General features: G+C 30.0%; 1 protein-coding gene across 1 annotated transcript; it reads right to left on the bottom strand.

Annotated features, from left to right (window-relative positions):
- Positions 1-15823: 15823 nt before the first annotated feature.
- Positions 15824-17558, bottom strand: LOC106319060 (alkane hydroxylase MAH1-like). Its single transcript, XM_013757278.1, has one exon. It carries the CDS (start codon positions 17530-17532, stop codon positions 16042-16044), a length of 1491 nt encoding a protein of 496 aa, XP_013612732.1. The 5' UTR covers positions 17533-17558; the 3' UTR covers positions 15824-16041.
- Between the last annotated feature and the right edge of the window lie 3165 nt (positions 17559-20723).

Below are 20723 nucleotides of genomic sequence, written 5' to 3'. Positions count from 1 at the left end.
TCTAGTCAAATTTCTCATTTCCTAGATGTGTGATTCCCACAAATAATTTTGTCTTTCTTTTACCACATCTAGTATAAATATGTAAACTCTTTTATGAATAAAATCAATCTATGTTTTTGAGTTTATTTTTGTTTCTTTTCTGACTGAGAGAGAGTTCTTTAGCTAGTTCATTGGTGTGAACCTGCTTGTTGATTTGGTGGTCAGTCAATTCATCTTTGTGTGTTGTTTGGTGGTTAGCCAACACATTAATTCTTTCTTAGGAGTTAGCCTTAGATCGTGGGTATATCAACAGCCATTCCGCATCTCTTGACGATCCTTTCAATCCATCTCAGTTCCAGAAGTGTCATTGCTTTCTCGGATCATATCCAACGCCCAGCTAAAATGATCCTTCCCCGATTTAGGGCTTATCAAGTGGTATCAGAGCCACTTTGGCTGGTTTGTTTTCTTTCATCCTTCATCTTCTCATCTCTCCACATTTTTCTTTTCTTATTTCTTGGATCCGGGCTGTTCCTTTACTCCCTTGTGATTGCCTATTATAAAAAAAAAAAAATCGATAAAAAAAAAGTTTTGCTTGAATCACTTCTGAAGAGAAATCCAGGGGGAGTGGTGGAAGAGAAACCATGCTGGCTAAAAAGAAACCCAGCCTTAGGACAGTTAAGGCAGATCCATATCAAAAATCTTTTGTTTTGCCCGGTGCGCTGCTCAAGGGCGCATCATTCCCTCTCTCTTTAAAAGGATTTGTCCTCAAATCCATTTTACCTTAATCAAAAGAAAATGAATCAGACAAAAAGACACTGGGAATACATCAGCAGCTTCACTTTTTAGAGGCTACGCAAAGGTTGAACGTTTGACCATGGCTGATCACAACTAGTTTATCATCACTACTCCATCTCAGGTTGTACAACTAGCTTTAAAATTTGTTAGTCCTGCATTTTTGAACTTGGTATGTGATTCTAATATTCAAAGTATGTAGGAGATTGACTTCGTTTGCCTGCACCGGAAAGGTCAACGGCATCGAGATGGACAAAGGGTGGTGTTAAGTTTCTTGCTCCAAGTGTACCAAGAAACAGCAGTGGACTGTCTCATCCTTTGCCTGCGTGCACTACTAATATTGTTGGTGTCCTCCGGTATGTATCATTCAGTAACATTTTATTATCAATCACTTGCACCAAAAGTCCACACACGCAGATATACCCCTGATTTTAAATGCATGTTTGCTGACTGATATCATGTGGAGATGACCATTGCTAATGATACTGCTGAAGGTCTATTTGATGGTTTTGATTGGGAAATGACAAACTTACATAAAAGCAGTGCCTGTGAAGCTGGTTCTGTTGGTACGTCAATTTCAGCGCATATCATTATCCACCAGTTTGCTCTGAATATGTTCTAATATCCAACCAATCATTGATCACTTAGGTTGGAGAGTTTGTGAACTCATAGGAAACTCAGGTCCCCCCCATTTTTTGCAGACATGCAGGAAGCACCGACTACTGGAGCAGCTCCAAGTGGTGCCGACAATAAGAAGCCTCCAGCTGGAGCAGCTTCCAAGATGGCCAAGAAAGCATGGATGGCATAGGTTAAGATAATACGAGCTCTGGATGCAGTATTTCCTCTTTAAATAATGCTAACACATCAGTGTTTCTTTACAATTTTAGTTTTGTTTTTCCCCTCTGGAGCTATGTTTGGTTCGGACAATCTTTATAAAATTTAAGTTCTTTTTTAAAACAAAATCTGTCTAAGTTTAAATTAGTCGATATATTACTCATGTCATTTAACTACTCAGGATTAGTTTTTTTGTTTGTTTTTTTGTCTAGGATCCATTACTTAGGATTAGTTTAAAGTACGCGACACTCAAATTCTACTTCAAATAAAAAGGGGTTTAAGGGTCAACTATCAGATAACATAAGTACCTGTCCTAGCGATGTTTTAATCTTTCACTAATTTAAACTATTTTTTCATGTCATGTAATCACTAAGGTTCAATATATATATGCAACACTCAAATTCAACTTTTAGAAAGAAGGTCAACTATAAAATAACATAATGGTATATAAATACGTGTCTGGACGAACTTCGACAATCTGTATAAGTTTAAAATTAATTAGAAAAATAGCCATATACAACCAGTACGAGTTGGAGAACCAATGGCTAAGAAGAACAAAATAAACTCTTTCGATTATTATAAAGCTTAAACAAACACTTCAAGATACGAATTGTGTATACAATTCGTGACGCAACAAGTAAATGAAACTCTTAGTGTGATACATTATGGTAGACTGGTTGTGTGATCCATAAATAATCGATAACCAATAAAAAAATTAGAAAACATACAAAAGGTGCCACATACATGATGCTCAAATACAGGAAAATACAAATATACACACAGAACGTAGGTCTAATGTAGTATACGACAAAATCCATCGTACATAATACGCCAGACCGACTTATCCTCAAACATCATCATATTGGTATTGAGCTGTCTTGAACAAGTTAACATGAAAGCTCTATGAATTGAAACAAGAAATCAAACCCAAATACCACTCTTTACGAGTCCACAACAAAATAAACTCCAAGTGACCCCCAAATATGAGCTAAACATCTTTAAAAACAACTAACATCAAGACAATTCTAATCCAACTCTACAAAATATATACAACCACTAGGAGAAGCAAAATAAAACATACCACCAAGGCCGTCCCAGATTATAGTAAGACCTTGTTCAAAAAAAAAATATTGACTATATATTTAACAATGTAATGAAATAATTTTAAGAATTAATAGTTTTATCTATAAATATTTGAGGTTTCTCTTTGAATTATTAACTATAAATTTAATAATACATAAAATTTTAAACCAAATTTATGTATTGGTTTTGAAAAAATTTCATAATATTTTTATTTTATTTTTAGACTTGGACCACGCTCAAGTGTTCCACTAGCACACGTTATTAAACGACCATGCATACCACCTATATTTTTTCTTCCAATCAAACAATCCACCCCAAACATAATTAAATACAAAAAGACATTAACATACAATATCACCTCCATTAGTAGTCATAACACACAAACAACAAAATCAAACAACAATTCTCATAGATCAATGAAAATTAAAAACATTGAATCTAATATATTTTCCTCTTTTAAAACTTTTATGTCACGAATTCCAAAAAAGAATCTTAAACATAAATCTAATAGCGATATGAAAAAATATATATATATATATAATTTAACTTACTGAATTAAAGACATAATATAAAACAATTTAACAAAAAAACATCAATGAAATATTCTAAAAGTTTTACAGCCCAAAAATAAAAATAAAACATAGCTCTACTAAAATAATCTACACAATCGTTTTAAAAAAAAGCAATAACAAAAATAATGATTTATACATAATATATGCCCAAAAATTTCAAAACAAAAAAATAAATATAAAAAGAATATTTTATATACAATATTATAATTATTTATAAGGTGGTGTTATTTGTATTATTTATAAGTAATTAGGGCGGGTCGACCCTAATTACTTATAAATAATACAAATAACACCACCTTATAAATAGTATGTTAGATGATATTTGCACCGACACATATCTATACTTGTAACCCAATTAACAAAGCTTTTTTCTAACGAGAATATTTAAATGAAGTTTCTCATCTAATCTATTAAAACTGAAGTACAAATATGAATTAACCCTTAAAATAACCTTTTAATTACACCTAATGTCATTTCCATTTTTCATTTTAACCATAACTAATTTTAATAAATGAACTTACAAAAAAAACATAACAAATATCAGTTTCCTTCAAAATTATATTTGTTACACTAAATTCCCTAATATTATGCTAACGTCAATCTTTCATTTCCTAAAATAAAATATTGCAATCTTTTTCAAAAAAAAATTAATGGTGTCAAACATTAAGCCATTTAATATCCTTTGGATTTCATTTCTCCATGTGGTCAAGCAAATAATTAAACCAAAACGTAAATATATCTTTTTTATTTAGACATATAATTGTTCAGTTGATACCTTGAAATCATTTGAAACGTGTTTAACATTTAGCCATCTTTTCCACTTAGCATAAATTAATGTTTTTAATATAAATCTTAACTTATGTACTGATAAATTTTAGTTATATCTTATTGTTATTAATAGATTTATACATCATACATCTATTATTATTTACATAGTTAATGGGTTCATACGTAAATTTGAGGTCATTGGAAATGTTTCAAAAAAACCATCCATTTTTTTAGTTAAATACATGTATATATAATTATATAGTTATCAACCACTGTTATTTCTTGGTTTATATATCATAAATATATCAGTTTTTATACATCATACAAGTGTCAGTATTGATATTTATATACTATTGTTTATACAAAAATATATATTATCTTATTGCAAATGGACATGTATAAAATTATACTGTCAAGTATATTAGTGTAAAAATACTAAAAATTCATTTATGATGCACTAACTAAATATTTTAAATTGAGATATAAATAATATCACATTTACACTAGAGTTAATGGCAAATTTGGCTAGAAATAATCACTAACTAGATCTCGATCCGCGCAACCACGTAGGTTTTTGTTTTCATTTATTTTTATATAAATATTTTGTTTTCAATTCTAAATTGGTATATATTATAATATATGTGTCTATCAATTTTTAAAACATAATAAGTGTAAAGTATATTTTTCAATGAATAGATTGTTTTAAACTTTCACATGTATTTGTATCTTCTTCTATATATATATTTTCGGATTATTATTTCATTATTAAAATCGTAACTATATATATAAAAATTAGTAAAATATTGTTTTATTGTCATATTCAAAGATATTGTAACATTTCACAAATTGAGAAAGTTTTTTAAAAATTAAACTTTTCACTTCATAGATTTATATTATCGAGTAAATAATTAAATATTTATTTTTTGTTTAATTTTTAGAATAAACTATATAGTTTAAAAAAAATGCATTGGTTTAATGTAATAAAGATCAATCATTGTTAGATAATATGATATTTTTATTTAAAAATAAAAACTTTATAATTTTAAAAGATAACATCGACAAATATTTAAATATTTAACATATGGAGGTATTGTAGTACAACATAAAATTATATCTATTTAATTTACATTATCCATAAATCTAATGGATCATATATTCTTTAAATATAATTATTGATAGCCCAATAAAAATTTCTGGTAGGCCCAAAATTTAAATGTTAGGGTTAGAGATAATTAAATGTAACATAACTTTCTAGGAATAGGTCCACTAGGTCTATTTTTAGATATATAAGATCTTGGATTCTTGATCAACGGTAAATGAACAACCAAAATCTAAATTATTCCACCAAATTAGCATATCCAATATATAAGTGAATAAAACATAAAATGTCTCAATAATAATTTAAAAAAAACATATAATATAAGAGATTTTGTTTAATTATTTTTAGGAGATAATTAAAGGTTTCATATTTAAATAAACACAATCTTCATATCTTATCATTTTTTATTATTACTAATAAATTTTCTTTATTTTAAGACTTTAAACTAATTATGTTTTGTGTAAATGTTGCAAATGTTATAAGTTTATATTGGGTATATAAAACAAATTTTCATCCATATAAAAGTGAATAATATATTTGATTACTTTTCTACAAAATCGGTATATTTTTAAAATATAATTTTGCTTACTTGAATATCCAAAAGACATAAAAACAACCAATACTACTTATGTAGAAACATTTAAAACTGCAATCAATCGTAAATTTTGATTATAAAAAATGGAAACACCCGTGCGGACGCACAGATCAAACTCTAGTTATTATTAAAAAAAATCAAATATGAGAAGCCAAGAGATATAGATCTCTACTTATGAACTTTGAGAACTTCCCTATATTACACTTGTATCTTTGCCATTGGTCTAATCTTTTTATATTTAATTTAATTAAATTAGTTAATTAATTATAATATATGTTTTATAAATGCTAGAGTAAAAAGTTAATATTCCACTATATTTTACTATATAATAAAAGTATTCTGGCTGACAAAAAATAAAATAAAAATACCCTGTTTTAGTGTAATTTATAAAATAGAGTGTCATCAGAGACAAGAGTGTCTTTTTTTTTTTTGAAAAGACTTTCATTAATTTAAACGCAGAAAAATAGAAAAAGGTTCAGAAGCCCATATGATCTTCAGTTACAAAACAAGACCCAGTTAATAAAAACAAAATATTGCCCATAGTTAAGAAACCCATTGCAGTTTAGCCCAAAACGGATTTGGAAACGTTTGATGAGAAATAACGAGACGGAGAATGGAGCAATCAAGCGGAGACGATGGTAGGATCACAAGCAAGAAACCATAATTGGAGGAGCTGTGAACAAGTTGTTGGGTTGACTTCCCGGAGACTGTTGATGCGGTCTTTAATTTGACAATCAACAAGACGGAGCAACACGTCAGGAGATCGGAAAGTGTGTCGATGAAGTCTAGAATTTCTTTCAGCCCAAACCCAGTAGATGATCGCTTGCCAGGCTAGCAGGAGAAGACGACGCCGGAATCTGTTACCAGAGAGTGTGTGCATCTGACTTAGTGAGCGATCCCATGTCCTCAAAGGATTCAAAGTGAATCTTGTGGCCATAGTTGACCATAGTTCCCACGAGTAAGGGCAATCAAAATAGAGGTGATCTCGACTCTCTGGATGAAGACCACAGAGAAGACAGTTAGTATCAGTTTGCAAACCCCAGGACTGGAGACGATTGCGAGTTGGGCAGCGGTTCAGAACCACCAGCCACACCATAAAACAATGCTTAGGAATGCCTCCTTTAATCCACACTGCTTTAGTCCAAGGTATATGAGTATAGTCTCCTCTCAGTTTTTGATAAACTAGCCCAGTAGTGTATTTTGCGCTAACTATTCTATCAATTTCCCAAACGTAGAAGTCATCAGCAGTAGATATTGTCAGGCCAGAGAGGAAAGCAAGAATGCTTACTTGATTTTCAGACCTTGCCGGTGGCAGAAGCCAGTGACCATTGTCATACAAGCTTGCGATGGTTGCATCTTGTCTTATACCAAGCCTAGTTCTTCTACCTCCTGTCATGAGTTCACAAATCTTTCCTTCCGGGTACCAGTTATCTGTCCAGAATCTGCAGTCTCTGCCACTCTCAATCTTAAGTTTAATCCAGGTAAACATTACATCTCTCATTTTGATTAACTTATTAGTTAGCCAAGAGTACTTTCTATTAGGCTTAACTGTCCAGAAGTTGCTCAGATTCCCTGACAGGATTTCCGTCTTGAACCACGCCACCCAAACTGAACCCGATTGAAAGAACAACAGCCAAATAAGCTTCAACGTGCAAGCTCTGTTCCAGGTATACAAATCCTTGACTCCTAGTCCTCCTTGACTCTTTTCTTTAGTTACTGTTTCCCATGAAACTCGCGCAGTATGATGACCCTCCACATCTCCTTTCCATAGGAAAATACCACAAAGAGAGTTGATTCTCTTGATCACCGACTTTGGCAATATAAACGAGGAACACCAGAAGGTGTTGATTCCTGATATCACAGTCTTGATAAGGAGTAGACGTCCAGCAAAAGAGAGGGATTTAGCGCTCCAGGAGGAAAGACGTCTTTTAATCTGCTGAATGAGTACTTCACAGTGAGAGAGAGTAGGCTTTGAAGAGGATAGAGGTACACCAAGATATCTCACTGGGAGAGAGGCAATTGGCATTCCAGTAGAAACCTGAATAGCATCTATTTCCGCTTGGGATAAACCTGATGCAAAGAAACTTGACTTTTGAACACTAACAGCCAGTCCGGAGCGCAATTCAAACTCTTTAAGGATCTGAAGCACTGCCTGAAGAGAAGAGATGGACCCGTCAATGAAGATGAGAAGGTCATCTGCAAAACTCAAGTGAGTTAGTTTAGCATCCCGACATTTATGATGATAGTCCAGTCTAAAGTCCCTTGCTGCGTTGTTAAGTAAGTGAGAAAGGTTGTTCATGGCTATGACAAAGAGATATGGAGAGAGAGGATCTCCTTGCCTGAGCCCTCTCCTACCCTTGAAATAGCCATGTACTGATCCATTGTAGCCTACTGTGTAGTTCGGAGTAGACACACAACTTCTGAGCCAGTGAATCAGTCGGCTAGGTAGTTGAAGACCCTTCAAGCAGTTGAACAAGAAATCCCAAGACAAAGTGTCAAACGCTTTTGCTATATCAACCTTAATGGTGATGCGCTTCGGACCTGTAGCTTTATGATAGCCATTAACGAGCTCTCCTGCGAGAATTGTATTCTCGAGCAAGAGTCTATCACGCACAAAAGCAGTCTGGTTTGGAAGTATCAGAGCTGGAAGAATAGGTTTGAGTTTCCTGACCAGAAGTCTTGATATCACTTTATAGATGGTGTTGAGGCAGGCTATTGGACGGTAGTCGGTGATCATAGAAGCTCCTTGCCTTTTCGGAATCAGAGAGAGGATGGTGGCGTTTGTGGCAGATGGTAGGAAAGAAGTAGTGAAGAATCCTTTGATAGAAGTTAAAACCTCATGACCCACGGTTTCCCATGCCGCTTTGTAGAACCCTGAGGTGAGACCATCTGGCCCCGGAGCCTTGTTAGGGTTCAACCTAAATAGAATTTTTTGGATCTCTATCTCAGAGGGAATGGAGCACATGGTGATCTGAAGCTCCGAAGCGACACTGAAGGGACATAAGGATTGGAACCATTCCGGAGTAGAGTGAATGTAGGAAGGAGATAAGTAGTCAGGCCCCAAGATACTCTTGAAATGGGTTACTGCGATGAGGCTCATGGCCATGGGGTCGGTGATTAGAGCTCCAGTAGCAAGAAGGAAGGATCTGATAGAGTTGTAGCTGCATCTTGTTTGGAACATCCTGAAGAAGTAAGTAGTGTTAAGGTCTCCTTCTTTAAGCCAATTAACTCTTGATTTCTGCTTGAAATAACTCTCCTCGACTGCCCTTAGGAAATTCCACTTATCAAACATCTCCTTCTCTTTTTCAAAATTGAGAGTGGAAGGCATCTCCAATGCTAGTACCTGCGCATCTAAAAAAACAGTGTTAGCCTCACCAACTCTCCTTTGAATTTGTGAAAAGTTCTCTCTATTTAACTGAATTAAGTCATTCTTAATGTTTTTTTGTTTCCAGTAGAGATCCTTAAGATCCGTTGCTACGCTTCCGGCTTGGCTCCAGGCCTCATATACCACTTGAGTGAAAAGGGGGTGTTTAGTTAGGTAGTTAAAGAACTTGAAAGGTTTAGTTCCGGCTGTGGGCAGGGAGTGGGCTAAGTCAATTAGACAGGGAGAGTGGTCGGAGATTAAGTCAATTATTTGATATTTTATATCAGTTTATATAATTCACTGCGCAATTTTATTTTATTTTGCTAATTAATCACTGCGCAATTGATTAATGAGATATAGTATTTAGCAGTACACAAATGTAAGGTATTTAGATTTAATTAATGTTATGCGGTAATTTTTCATAATATAAAGTTTTGTCAAAACAAAAAATCATATTATATTTTAATTATATGTTATGGGGTAATTTTTCATATATATATTTATAATTTTAAATTTGTCCTTAAAATATGTGTGTATTATCATTGCATATTTACATAAATACACCGGTCATTTTAAGAATATGTCTAATAGACGAAGGTATCTCAACATTTAAAAAAAAAAAAATAGGAAAAATAGGAAAGAGACGTGAGAAAATATCCCTACACCTATACTGTTATGTCATTTATTAAATTGTTTATAGCTTTAAAAAAATTAATTTAATTAAATAGGTAAAATGTTATTAAATAATAATTTTAATTTTTGTTTGGAAACTGAGTTACATACTCACCAATAAAGTTGCTCTAATACTCTATTGAGTTTTGCTATACCCTAGTGATATAAATTGTTGAATTTATGGCAAACCGTCCACTAATTTTACAACTACGTATAATTATCAAAGCTGTAAATTTTGCAGAGTAAGTCAAAACGGAATTTCATTGTCGATATAAGAATGTAGAGAGAGTTTCTTTGCTAATATAAATTTTGTCCTTTAGTTATTTTTTTTTTCACTGTTTATCTTGTGTTATAAAAGCCCAAAGGCCAAACACCAATAAATACAAGGAGCACTACAACAAAAACATATTTTTTACTAGACCAGTATTCGTTGTAAATTCGTCGTAAACGGGGTGTCACGACGAATTAACGTCGAAAGACGTTTCGTTGTTAAACGTCCGTCGTAACGGAGGTTTCGTCGTAAACGACACGTTACGTTTACGACGAAATATATTCCTCGTAAAGCGCGGAAAAAGGATTCGTCGTAAACGACACGTAAGTTTTCGTCGTAAAGCCCACGTAATTATTTCGATGTAAAGCACACGTAAATACTTTCGTTGTAAATCACTCGTAAACATTTCGATGTAAAACCCTCATAAATCTTTCGATGTTATTCACTCGTAAACATTCGATGTAAACTCCATGTAATGTTTACAAGGAGTTTACATCGTTTCTTATTATATTATTATTAATTAGTATATAATAAATTTTAATTTATATTTAATATTCAGAATTTAAAATAATTTAAATTTTAAAACGAAATATTAAATTGAAAAATATATTTTAAAAAGTCATACAATAATATTTAAATTCATAATACAAACAGAAAAATAAAAAAAAAACTATAAAGGAGGAGGAGGTGAGGGGGGGGGCAGGGGGGTCAGGGACAGGCGGGGGCAGGTCACCAGTGGTGAGAAGCGCCGGAGGCAAGGCGGAAGCGCGAGCAGACGAGAGCCAGGGATTCTCCATTTGTTTCCGCTTTGACCTTTAGCTTTTAGTTTTGTCATTGCAATCAGAGACAAGAGTGTCATCAGAGACAGTCTTGCATATTGTAAAAAGTTTCTTACTGTCAGGGTTACTCTAAGATTCATATCTTCTTAGTGACTGTGACACTTAGACCATGTTTCATACGGTGAACATAGAAGGGATTGTTTCATTCTTGTGACCTTCAGTGACCTTAAAGTCATAGTTTTATATTATCTCCACAGCTACTAATACAATCTCCATCTGCCAGAGATCAAATGTTTACCCAAGCAATTAAGCTCTCCCACCAGCATTAAAAGCCAAGATCTTGTATGAAGGTTCATGTCAGAGATTTCCACTTTCCATCTCTCTGGTTTAAAATCCAATGCGTCTTTCCTAATATGCATAAGCATAAATACATATCACGATCTTTGAATCTGCTTCAACTTTGTGCCCGCGTGGAAGTAGATCTGGCTTTGAAGTAGATCTCACTGTTTCCAATTATTATTTTCGAAGATTTTAGTTTATCATATTGTATTACATCATCTGAAAAATCTCAAATGATGTTCTCATGAAGGAGAGTTAGCACTCATATTTTTCTTTAGCCATATTTTTTCTATTGGATCTATTCTATTAAAATACAAGTCATAACTTCATTTCATGTGTGAAATTCTAGGTTGGATCATTATTTAGAAAGTTTATCAAATGTACATAACTTCATTATAATATCTTTTAATATATTTATTTTTATTTAAAATAAAATAGTTGTTATTTAAGAAAATTATAATAAAATCTTTTATAAATATTTTCAGATGCAATTTAAAATTTAGTTCCAAAAATTGATTAATTTTAATTTTAGTTATCATAAAATATAATAAGAAAATTTAAATTTAATTTACTTTTGATTTATAAACGAAAATTAAAAATTATATAAAATATTTTAATGATACTAACAACTCCAAATTATTACTTTTCAAAAAAGCATTTTACAAATATTTTAAAAAGAAGTTACAACTTCATTTCATGTGTGATATTTTAAGTTGGACCATTGTTTAGAAAGTTTATCAAATGTACATAACTTCATTATAATATCTTTTAATGTATTTATTTTGATTTAAAATAAAACAAATATTTATTTAAAAAAACTCTAACAAAATCTTTTAAAAATCTTTTTAGTTGCAATTTAAAATGTATTTCCTAAAATTCATTAATTTGAATTTTAGTTATCATAAATATAATCAGAAATTTAAATTTAATTTAGCTTTGATTTATAAACGAAAGTTAGAAATTATATAATATATTTTACTGATAATAACAACTCAAAATTATTAATTTTCAAAATACATTTTACAAATATTTTTTGAAAACAATTGTTGGTAAGCAATACCCATTTCTATTTAAATTTAAAAATAAAAATATCTTATTTATTAAACACATAAATCATGACTTATTATTTTAATTTAAACTATCTCTTAGAGGTCATACATTTAAATGCTTCTATGTCAATAATTTTTAACACAAGTCTAGTATTCTTATTAATGGTTAAATTAAATTTACACCCCCTACATAGATGAAAAATTTAACTTCTTTATATATCTTATATATAAATCTTTAGTCAATTATTATTAAAGCGTTTATATATTCCATTACGTTAAAAACCATTTCATTTTAATATTTAAAAGCTATACCAAATTGGTTTATTAATCACTATATATAAAGTTTTACATCTCCTTTACACTCGGAGATGGAAGCCTCATATGGGCAATGGAAAGCATGAAGAATTTACGTCAATATCATGTTACTTTTGCGATGGATTGTATCCAATTAGTGAAGATGGTTTTAGCACCAGAGGATTGACCGGCATTTGCGAATTAGTTGGACGATATCAAGATTCTTCAAGAAAGTTTTTCTCACTCAGAGATCATTCATATCACTCGAACGCTGAATACAAAGACGGACAGTCTGGCGTGGAGTGCCAGGAAACAAACATCTTTCGTTATTCATATGTATGCAGAGTTATCAGTTTGGTTTGCAGAGTCTTCGTAGAGTCTGTTAAAGTTGATAACAAAAATAACATCTCATACTCCAACCATAAATGGACGAACAGTATATATACGAAATGAATCTATACATGAACGAATACATTAAATATGAACACACTTTTATCATCTTTATGCATACTAATGTCATGGTATGAATGGCTTGTATATGTCAAAAAGATTAATATCCCAACACTATTCTATATGAAGAGAACACACATTATTTTTTTATTTTTATTTTTTTTGACGTCGAAAGGTCATTTTATTACTCAGGCTAGAGGTGGTCTGGGTAACCAAACCGGGATAGAGCAACCAATAAAATATAACTCCTTATGGAAGGATCTTGCAGTTTTTGCTAAAAAATCTGAAATCTGATTTCGCGCTCTTGGCACATGAGTGATGCTGAAGTCCGGGAAGCATATTTGAAGTGTCTCTATCCTCTCAAATTCCGTCGCAAAGCTTGGCCACACATGAGGTTCATTTATCATTGCGATCAGTTTAATGTTACAGTATATAACATAATTCCAACAACTTTTAATTTTACTTTATATTTGATATTATTTTCAAATTTACCTTTAAACTATTATCATTTTCATAAATATCTTAAATTTATTATTAAAAGACAAAGTAAACCCTCCCAATACATTTATAAATATATAAGTGTTAGTTACAACAGCTTATAAACTCAACTTCACTACCTAAATAATAAATCCAAAACAATAATCGTTAAACCCTAAACTCAATTATCAGGATATCTTTAATTGAGTTTTTTTTTTAAAAAAAAATGCTATCCAACTTGGTGTACTTCAAGCAATTTCTCAAATATGATCTTGACTACAAAATTATTTTGCAAGTACAAAATATAATAGTTTTTTTTTAAAAATAATTTTTGTTGTTTTTAATAGTATCCCAAAATTTTTTTAACTCTATTTATATAGGTTCAGTTTAATTTAATCTCCATATATATTTCAAATTTTAGAAACAAAACATAAAATTATGTAAAATAGTATTGTTACATAATAATGTTTACAAAATAAAAATTTATGTTATATAATTTAGAATATTTTATTATAGAAAGAATAAAAGTAGAATATATTTCTCTTAAGATTTTTGACAAGACAACAACTTACGTGATTTAGAAAATATTTGTATAATAGACACATAAAAGTAGTATTATAAATATTAGATATGAATGTTTATGTTGATGTCAAAAAAAACATTTTTAGATATGGATGTTTATTATAGAGATTATCTTATAGATTAATATTCTAAATAAACTTGTATCTGAAGATTTGTTTATTCTTTTTTCAAAAAAAAAAAAAAGATTTGTTTATTCTCTAAGATATTTTATGTCTATATATATTAATTAACTAGTGATGGTTCATACCTTGTACAGACTAATATATATATATATACCTAATTATTTAAAATTCTAATGTTTATTTTTATAAAAATTTAAATTGTTAAATTAAATACAAATGTTAAATTAATATTATAATATTGTAATAGTTACTTGGATCAATATTTTCAATAAGAATAAAAAACTGGCTATAGTGTTAGTAAGTAAAACCATAAACTAAGGACATCTCCAACCCTACACTATTTTTGACTACAAACTTCATTTTGGAGTAAAATCTTCGCCAATCCCACTCCATTTTGGAGTTAAAATTTTTTTTTATGAAATAGTCCTTTTAATTTTGAATTTTCTTTTTGCACTTAAATATTATTTAAAATAATACAATAATATGAAAATAAATATAATACTCCACAAAATATTATTTAATAGTTTTACATAAAAGATGCATAAACTAATAAAAATAAAAACTAAACATAAATAATCTATAATATAATGTAATATAATATAATACAAATAAGTGATTTAATAATTCTGTAAACTGTTTTTGGAATCGGTGAAGTATCGTTCAAACGGAATAGATGAGTTTCTATATCTTGTGGGTCAATATTTCGATTGATAACATTTGCACTGGTTAAGCTTAATATATGCACAAACATTTGGATCAAGTATATAATTTAAATTACAAAAAAAAAATTGTTATCTTCTTTATGTTCTTCTAATGCATAATTTTGTTTTTGAATTAGAAAAATTGCATATGATGAAAATTACATCAATTGAAGTTGGAAGAAAAGCTCTAACCGTATTTTCATTAATCAATATTTAATTTAAATAAAATATATTTTTATGAAAGTTTTGTAAATATAAAACGGTCGGGTTAATTGTTAAATTTTTATAAATTGAAGGTATTACTAACAATTATTAACTAATAAAAAAGGAATCATTTGTGAATATATTTTTAGAGTAAAAAAATGGAGTAATACATTGGAGTAAAACTCAATTCTATTTTGGAGTTACACCATTTTGGAGTAAAAAAAATGAGTAATACATTGGAGATGCTCTAAATATAAGATATATATAATTATGATATTATTGTTAATATGTATTTATTAATTAAATGTCATAAATGTCATGTAATTATATATATTAAAATAGTTTTAAAAAAATAATAGTATATATATATATATAAATATATCGGTTGAATAGGTTAATGTTTATTAATTATCTTCAATATTATATATATATATTAAAATAAAAATATTAATTAAACTAATAACTTATCCTAAAATCATGAAAATGATAAGTAAGTAAATTCATTTATCAAATAATAATATATAGATCATGAAATAAAAAATACAATTTTTTCTCTTCTTTTATTCACAACATATTTCTCATTCCTATAAGTTTTGTTCATCTTGATTTTTTCATCCTCATTTTCTTTAAATGGTCACGAGTTTCAGCCTAAAAGTATAGCAAAATGGAGTGAAACGAATTTAAAATATATATGTACTCAACTTATTTGGCAATATTCAATAACTAAAAAGTTACAATTTGTTTTTCTTTTCTTTTTTTGAAACTGAAATTTTTATTTTTCTTAAATAATATTTACGGGGAACAAACATTTAATAGAATGAATAGCGACACACTTTAAAATAATACAAATAGCGACACACATATAAATAATACAAATAGGCAATAGCACAACAATTATAGAATATACTTTAAATGATATCTGCGCCTAACAAAAACTTATTAATACAAAAAAAAAAAAAAAAAAAAAAAAAAAAAAAAAACTTATTAATACCTGTAACCCAATTATCAAGAAGAATCACATCTTCTTAGTGACAGTGACATTAAGACCATGTTTCATACGGAGAACGATAGAAGGGACTGCTTCAATCTTGTGACCTTCAGTGACCTTAAAGTCATAGTTTTGTATGATCTCCACAGCTACTATCTTCATCTGCAGGAGAGCCAAATGTTTACCCAAGCAAGCCCTCGGACCAGCATTAAAAGCCATGAACTTGTATGAAGGTTCATGTTTTAGCTCTCCACTTTTTGAAATCCATCTCTCTGGTTTAAAATCCAATGCGTCTTCTCCCCATATAGATCTCATTCTTCCCAATGCATAAATACATATCACGATTTTTGAATTCGCTTCAACTTTGTGCCCGCTTGGAAGTACATCTGGCTTTGCAGGAGACTTATGGTTAAAGGGAAGTGGTGGGTAGAGTCTCATTGTTTCGGATAATGCAGCATGTAGATACACGAGCTTCTCTAGATCTGTAGGATCATACTTAGTGTTGATCTCTTTCCGGATCTTGGACAAAACTTGAGGATGCATAGAGAGAAGCCAGAAGAACCAAGTGAGAGCTGAGCTTGTGGTGTCCCTTCCTGACAACACTAGACTGAAAGCAACATCTCTTATAAACGTATCGTTACTTGGTTTCAAGAGCCTATATTTGGTCGTGTCCACATTCATATAGTATGTTAACGCGTCCGCTGATTGCTTGCTTTCCCCGCGACTTAACTCCTCTCTTCTTGTGGAGATGATCTTCGCAAACATACGGTTGACAGTCACCAAAGAAGACCTCATCTTCCTCTCGAGTCCAATACCCAACCAGTTTTGAAGCCTCCACAAGATGACCGGTTTGAAATGTCTATAATAGATCGCTTCTTCACCAGTTTCCGCAGCTTCACCGAACTCCACTTCGGGCATCTCGATGGATAGCGACATTGGGTCGTAACCAGTCATCAAAATCGAAGAAGTGTCAAACATGAATCTTTTGAACACATCTTGTAAGTCTATGACAATTTTTTCATGAGCAGCATTATCAAGAAAAGGAACAAGACCTTCCTTTAACTTACTTGTATTGCTACTTACTGACAGCTCCAGGAAATCTGGATGGTGAAAGATGGCATGATTTGACTTCCTCAGATCCTCCCACAGCTCTAGATCAACACTTAAGATTCCGTCTCCCAAAACATCGAAGATCTTCTTGAACTCTGGTCCTTTGGGGTAATTCCCAAAGTTTAAGCTTAGTATGTGATGGATATTCCTTGGGTCGGCAGTGAATAGCATGTCCGTTCCACTAAGCCATGGGCCTTTGAAGAAAAAAGTTAGGTTGGAGGCCTCAAGAACTTCGAACGTCCACTCGAAGATACGGGGGATATGGGGGAGCATTCCTGGAAGCATCCCGAGGACAGGCCAGTTTTTGAGAATAGGCTGGCCGGGAGATTTCTTGTGGAGGAAGAAATGTTTGAATACTAGGAAAAAAAGGAACGCTACGAAAACTTCAATTAACCCCATCATCGCCATTTTTAAACAAATGTATTTATGAGTATGGATACAAAAATCTAGCTTAGTTGGTTTCCTATATATAGCCGATCCCCTACACTATATTTGCGAAGTGATTTTGCCACATGTCCTCTATACAATCAATTTCACAAAAAAAATATGACATGACTACTGAAATTGATGACATGGCTTCCGGAAAAATATGACATCGATAATTTCATTTAATGTTGATTTATATTTTTGACAAACTTATTAAAATATGGTAATAATTGATAAATATTACATTTAATATTCATATTTCTTTTTGGTAAACTTTTTTTTAAATATGGTAATAGTTCATACATCATCTATAAAATAAATATATTCATATATAACATTTCAAATTTCGAAATATTATTATTTTTGTGTAATTATACAATTTGTATTACTAAAGCTTTCAAAAATTTCTACAATTTTTTAAAAATTTAAATATCTAATCGTAAGATCATTAGTTTTTTATATACCTACAAATTTTATAAATATTGTTTAGGCTAAATTTTTGATAATTATACAATGTTATATCATTTTATTAGTTTTATACAAATTGATTTAATATATATCAAATCTATATTAAATATTAGTAAGAAAATAGTAAAATCTATAATATTTAATAAAATTTATTTTTAAATATAAATTAGATTTAAAAAATTCTTTACTGCACATGGTGCAAGAAAACACCTAGTATTCAATTAAATGAAGAATGTTGGTGGGAAAATTGTGGCTGGCTGACCTGACTCAACTGACAGGGATCGGACCGAACCTCTCAAACTCATTTACATTTTTGCCTTGAACATAACGTATAATTCAAAATTCATAGCTAACTAATCGGTACTATCAGTATATCTAATTAAATTGAAGCTTTTATTTCGGCTAGGTTGGTAACAGTTGTGAAACAATAGTACAACATTTGTCTAAAATTAGAAATAAATGTGGAAAATACCCCATTAATGTCTTAACTTTTTAAAACATAAGACACAATAATATTTTTATTTATAAAGTTATTTAAACTGTTTTCAAAAAAATATTTTAATTTCAAGTTGACAAAAATAATTTCAAGAAAAAAATTATTTAACCTAATTTTTATAACAAACTAAGAATTAATTTAATATAATAAATGATTAAATAGCGATTATTATAAATCTAATCATATCGATAGAATTTTATCTAACAATAACGCAATTTCTATTTTTTAGTAAATCAACATGAAAATCTATCTCGCATCCCAAAATTTAAATCTAGAATAAATCAAAAGAAACATATTAAGCTTATAATATACTAGTTTTGGCCCCATGCCACGCATGGAAATATTGTTTTGTTACAAAAATACCAAATTTCAGCTTTACATAACTTGTATAATATAACTTGATTTATATGAAAGAGATGAATATACATAAACAACCCATTAACACACATCTATTATTTGATTAACCAAAAACATTCTGAGTTATTTCGATTGTGTAAGCTATATAAACTAAAAAGCCAGAACTTTTTATCATCACCATTCAAAATAAGCATATTCAAGCAAATTGAGAACTTTTTAATCAATTTTGAAAAGTTGATGGACTTGTTTTGTTAACGTTTATTTATTTCACCATGCCAGATGTAGCTTTTGCCTATTTCTATAAAAGTGAAAAAAGAAAATGCTATATGTAAATTAGAAGAGTAAAAAGTTTAAGAAAAAAAAAGAAATTTATGATTGAAGTTCAAAAAAAAAAAGAAGATATTTATGATTGAACATAAAGAGTTTCGGCATTTTTAAAATTACCAACCTGGCATTCATCAGCATACTTTGGAGTACGCACAACCACCCGTCCACTACAGATTTTTGTTTTCTTCTAAGACTATTGTTGCCACCGTTTATCCAGAGAGTATGTCAATATGGATCAAGTATTGTAGAGTCAATAGTATTAATACGCTCTTTAGAGAGAATTAGGGACTGTTACAAAGAATTTAGGAATCAAAGTTTATGAAAGCAAGTTGAGTTGGATTAAGTTACTGGTATTGTGAGTTAAATCTTTAACTAAAAAGAAATATTAACCGTTCCAAAATCGTGAGAATGAGATCATGGGTGTAGGTATGAGAAATATTAGGGATTTTTAATTTACAAAAAAAATAAAAGCAGTTAAAAGATAAATCAGCAAAACTCACGAAACAGATTGTTGCTATTTAAATTCTTTTGTTTTTACTTTTTTTTTTTAATTTGTAAAACAAATGCCATGTGTCAGATTTTTATTTGATAAGTGACTTGTGATTTATTATATAAAAGATTTGCTACATGTCCTCTATACAATCAATTTCACAAAACAAATATGACATGACTACTAAAATTGATGACATGGCTTCTCGAAAAATATGACATCGATAATTTCATTTAATGTTGATTTATATTTTTAGCAAACTTATTAAAATATGGTAATAATTGATATATATTACATTTAATATTGTTATTTATTTTTGGTAAACTTTTTTTAAATATGGTAATAGTTCATACATCATCTATAAAATAAATATATTCATATATAACATTTCAAATTTTGAAATATTATTATTTTGGTATAATTATACAATTTGTATTACTAAAGCTTTCAAAAAATTTTACAATTTTTAAAAAATTTAAATATCTAATCGTAAGATCATTAGTTTTTTATATACCTACAAATTTTATAAATATTATTTAGGATAAATTTTTGATAATTATACAATGTTATATCATTTTATTAGTTTTATACAAATTGATTTAATATATATCAAATCTATATTAAATATTAGTAAGAAAATAGTGAAATCGCTATAAGAAAACACAAGCGAAAAAGAATCTTCGTAAATTTACGTCGATTTTACGAGAAACATACGTAGAAAATTAATGTCATCGTTATTTCCTCGTAAAGTAACGACAAAAGCGTTTCGTGGTAAAGTCGATGTAATTTGACGTGTCTTTTACGAGAAAATATTATATCCTCGTAAATACGACGTAAACTTTGCGTGTTATAAATAGTTTACGTGTATTTAGCGAGGAAATTTTGAATCCACCAACTTTGTAGGTGTTATACATTTTTTTTGCCACCTAATTAATTTTCATCGTAAATTCATAGGAAAATTACAACTACCAGATTCAAAATTTCCTATAAATATGGATGTTTGAACATCATTTTAAACACACCAACAGCAAAAAA

The sequence above is a fragment of the Brassica oleracea genome, chromosome C9 (assembly GCF_000695525.1).
Source record: "Brassica oleracea var. oleracea cultivar TO1000 chromosome C9, BOL, whole genome shotgun sequence".
NCBI classification, from domain to species: domain Eukaryota; kingdom Viridiplantae; phylum Streptophyta; class Magnoliopsida; order Brassicales; family Brassicaceae; genus Brassica; species Brassica oleracea.
This window is presented reverse-complemented; position numbering and strand designations above follow the sequence as displayed.

What these genes read in the sequence shown, in the direction of transcription:
- LOC106319060 (XM_013757278.1), bottom strand. Translation starts at nt 17,532, where the DNA reads ATGGCGATGATGGGGTTAATTGAAGTTTTCGTAGCGTTCCTTTTTTTC.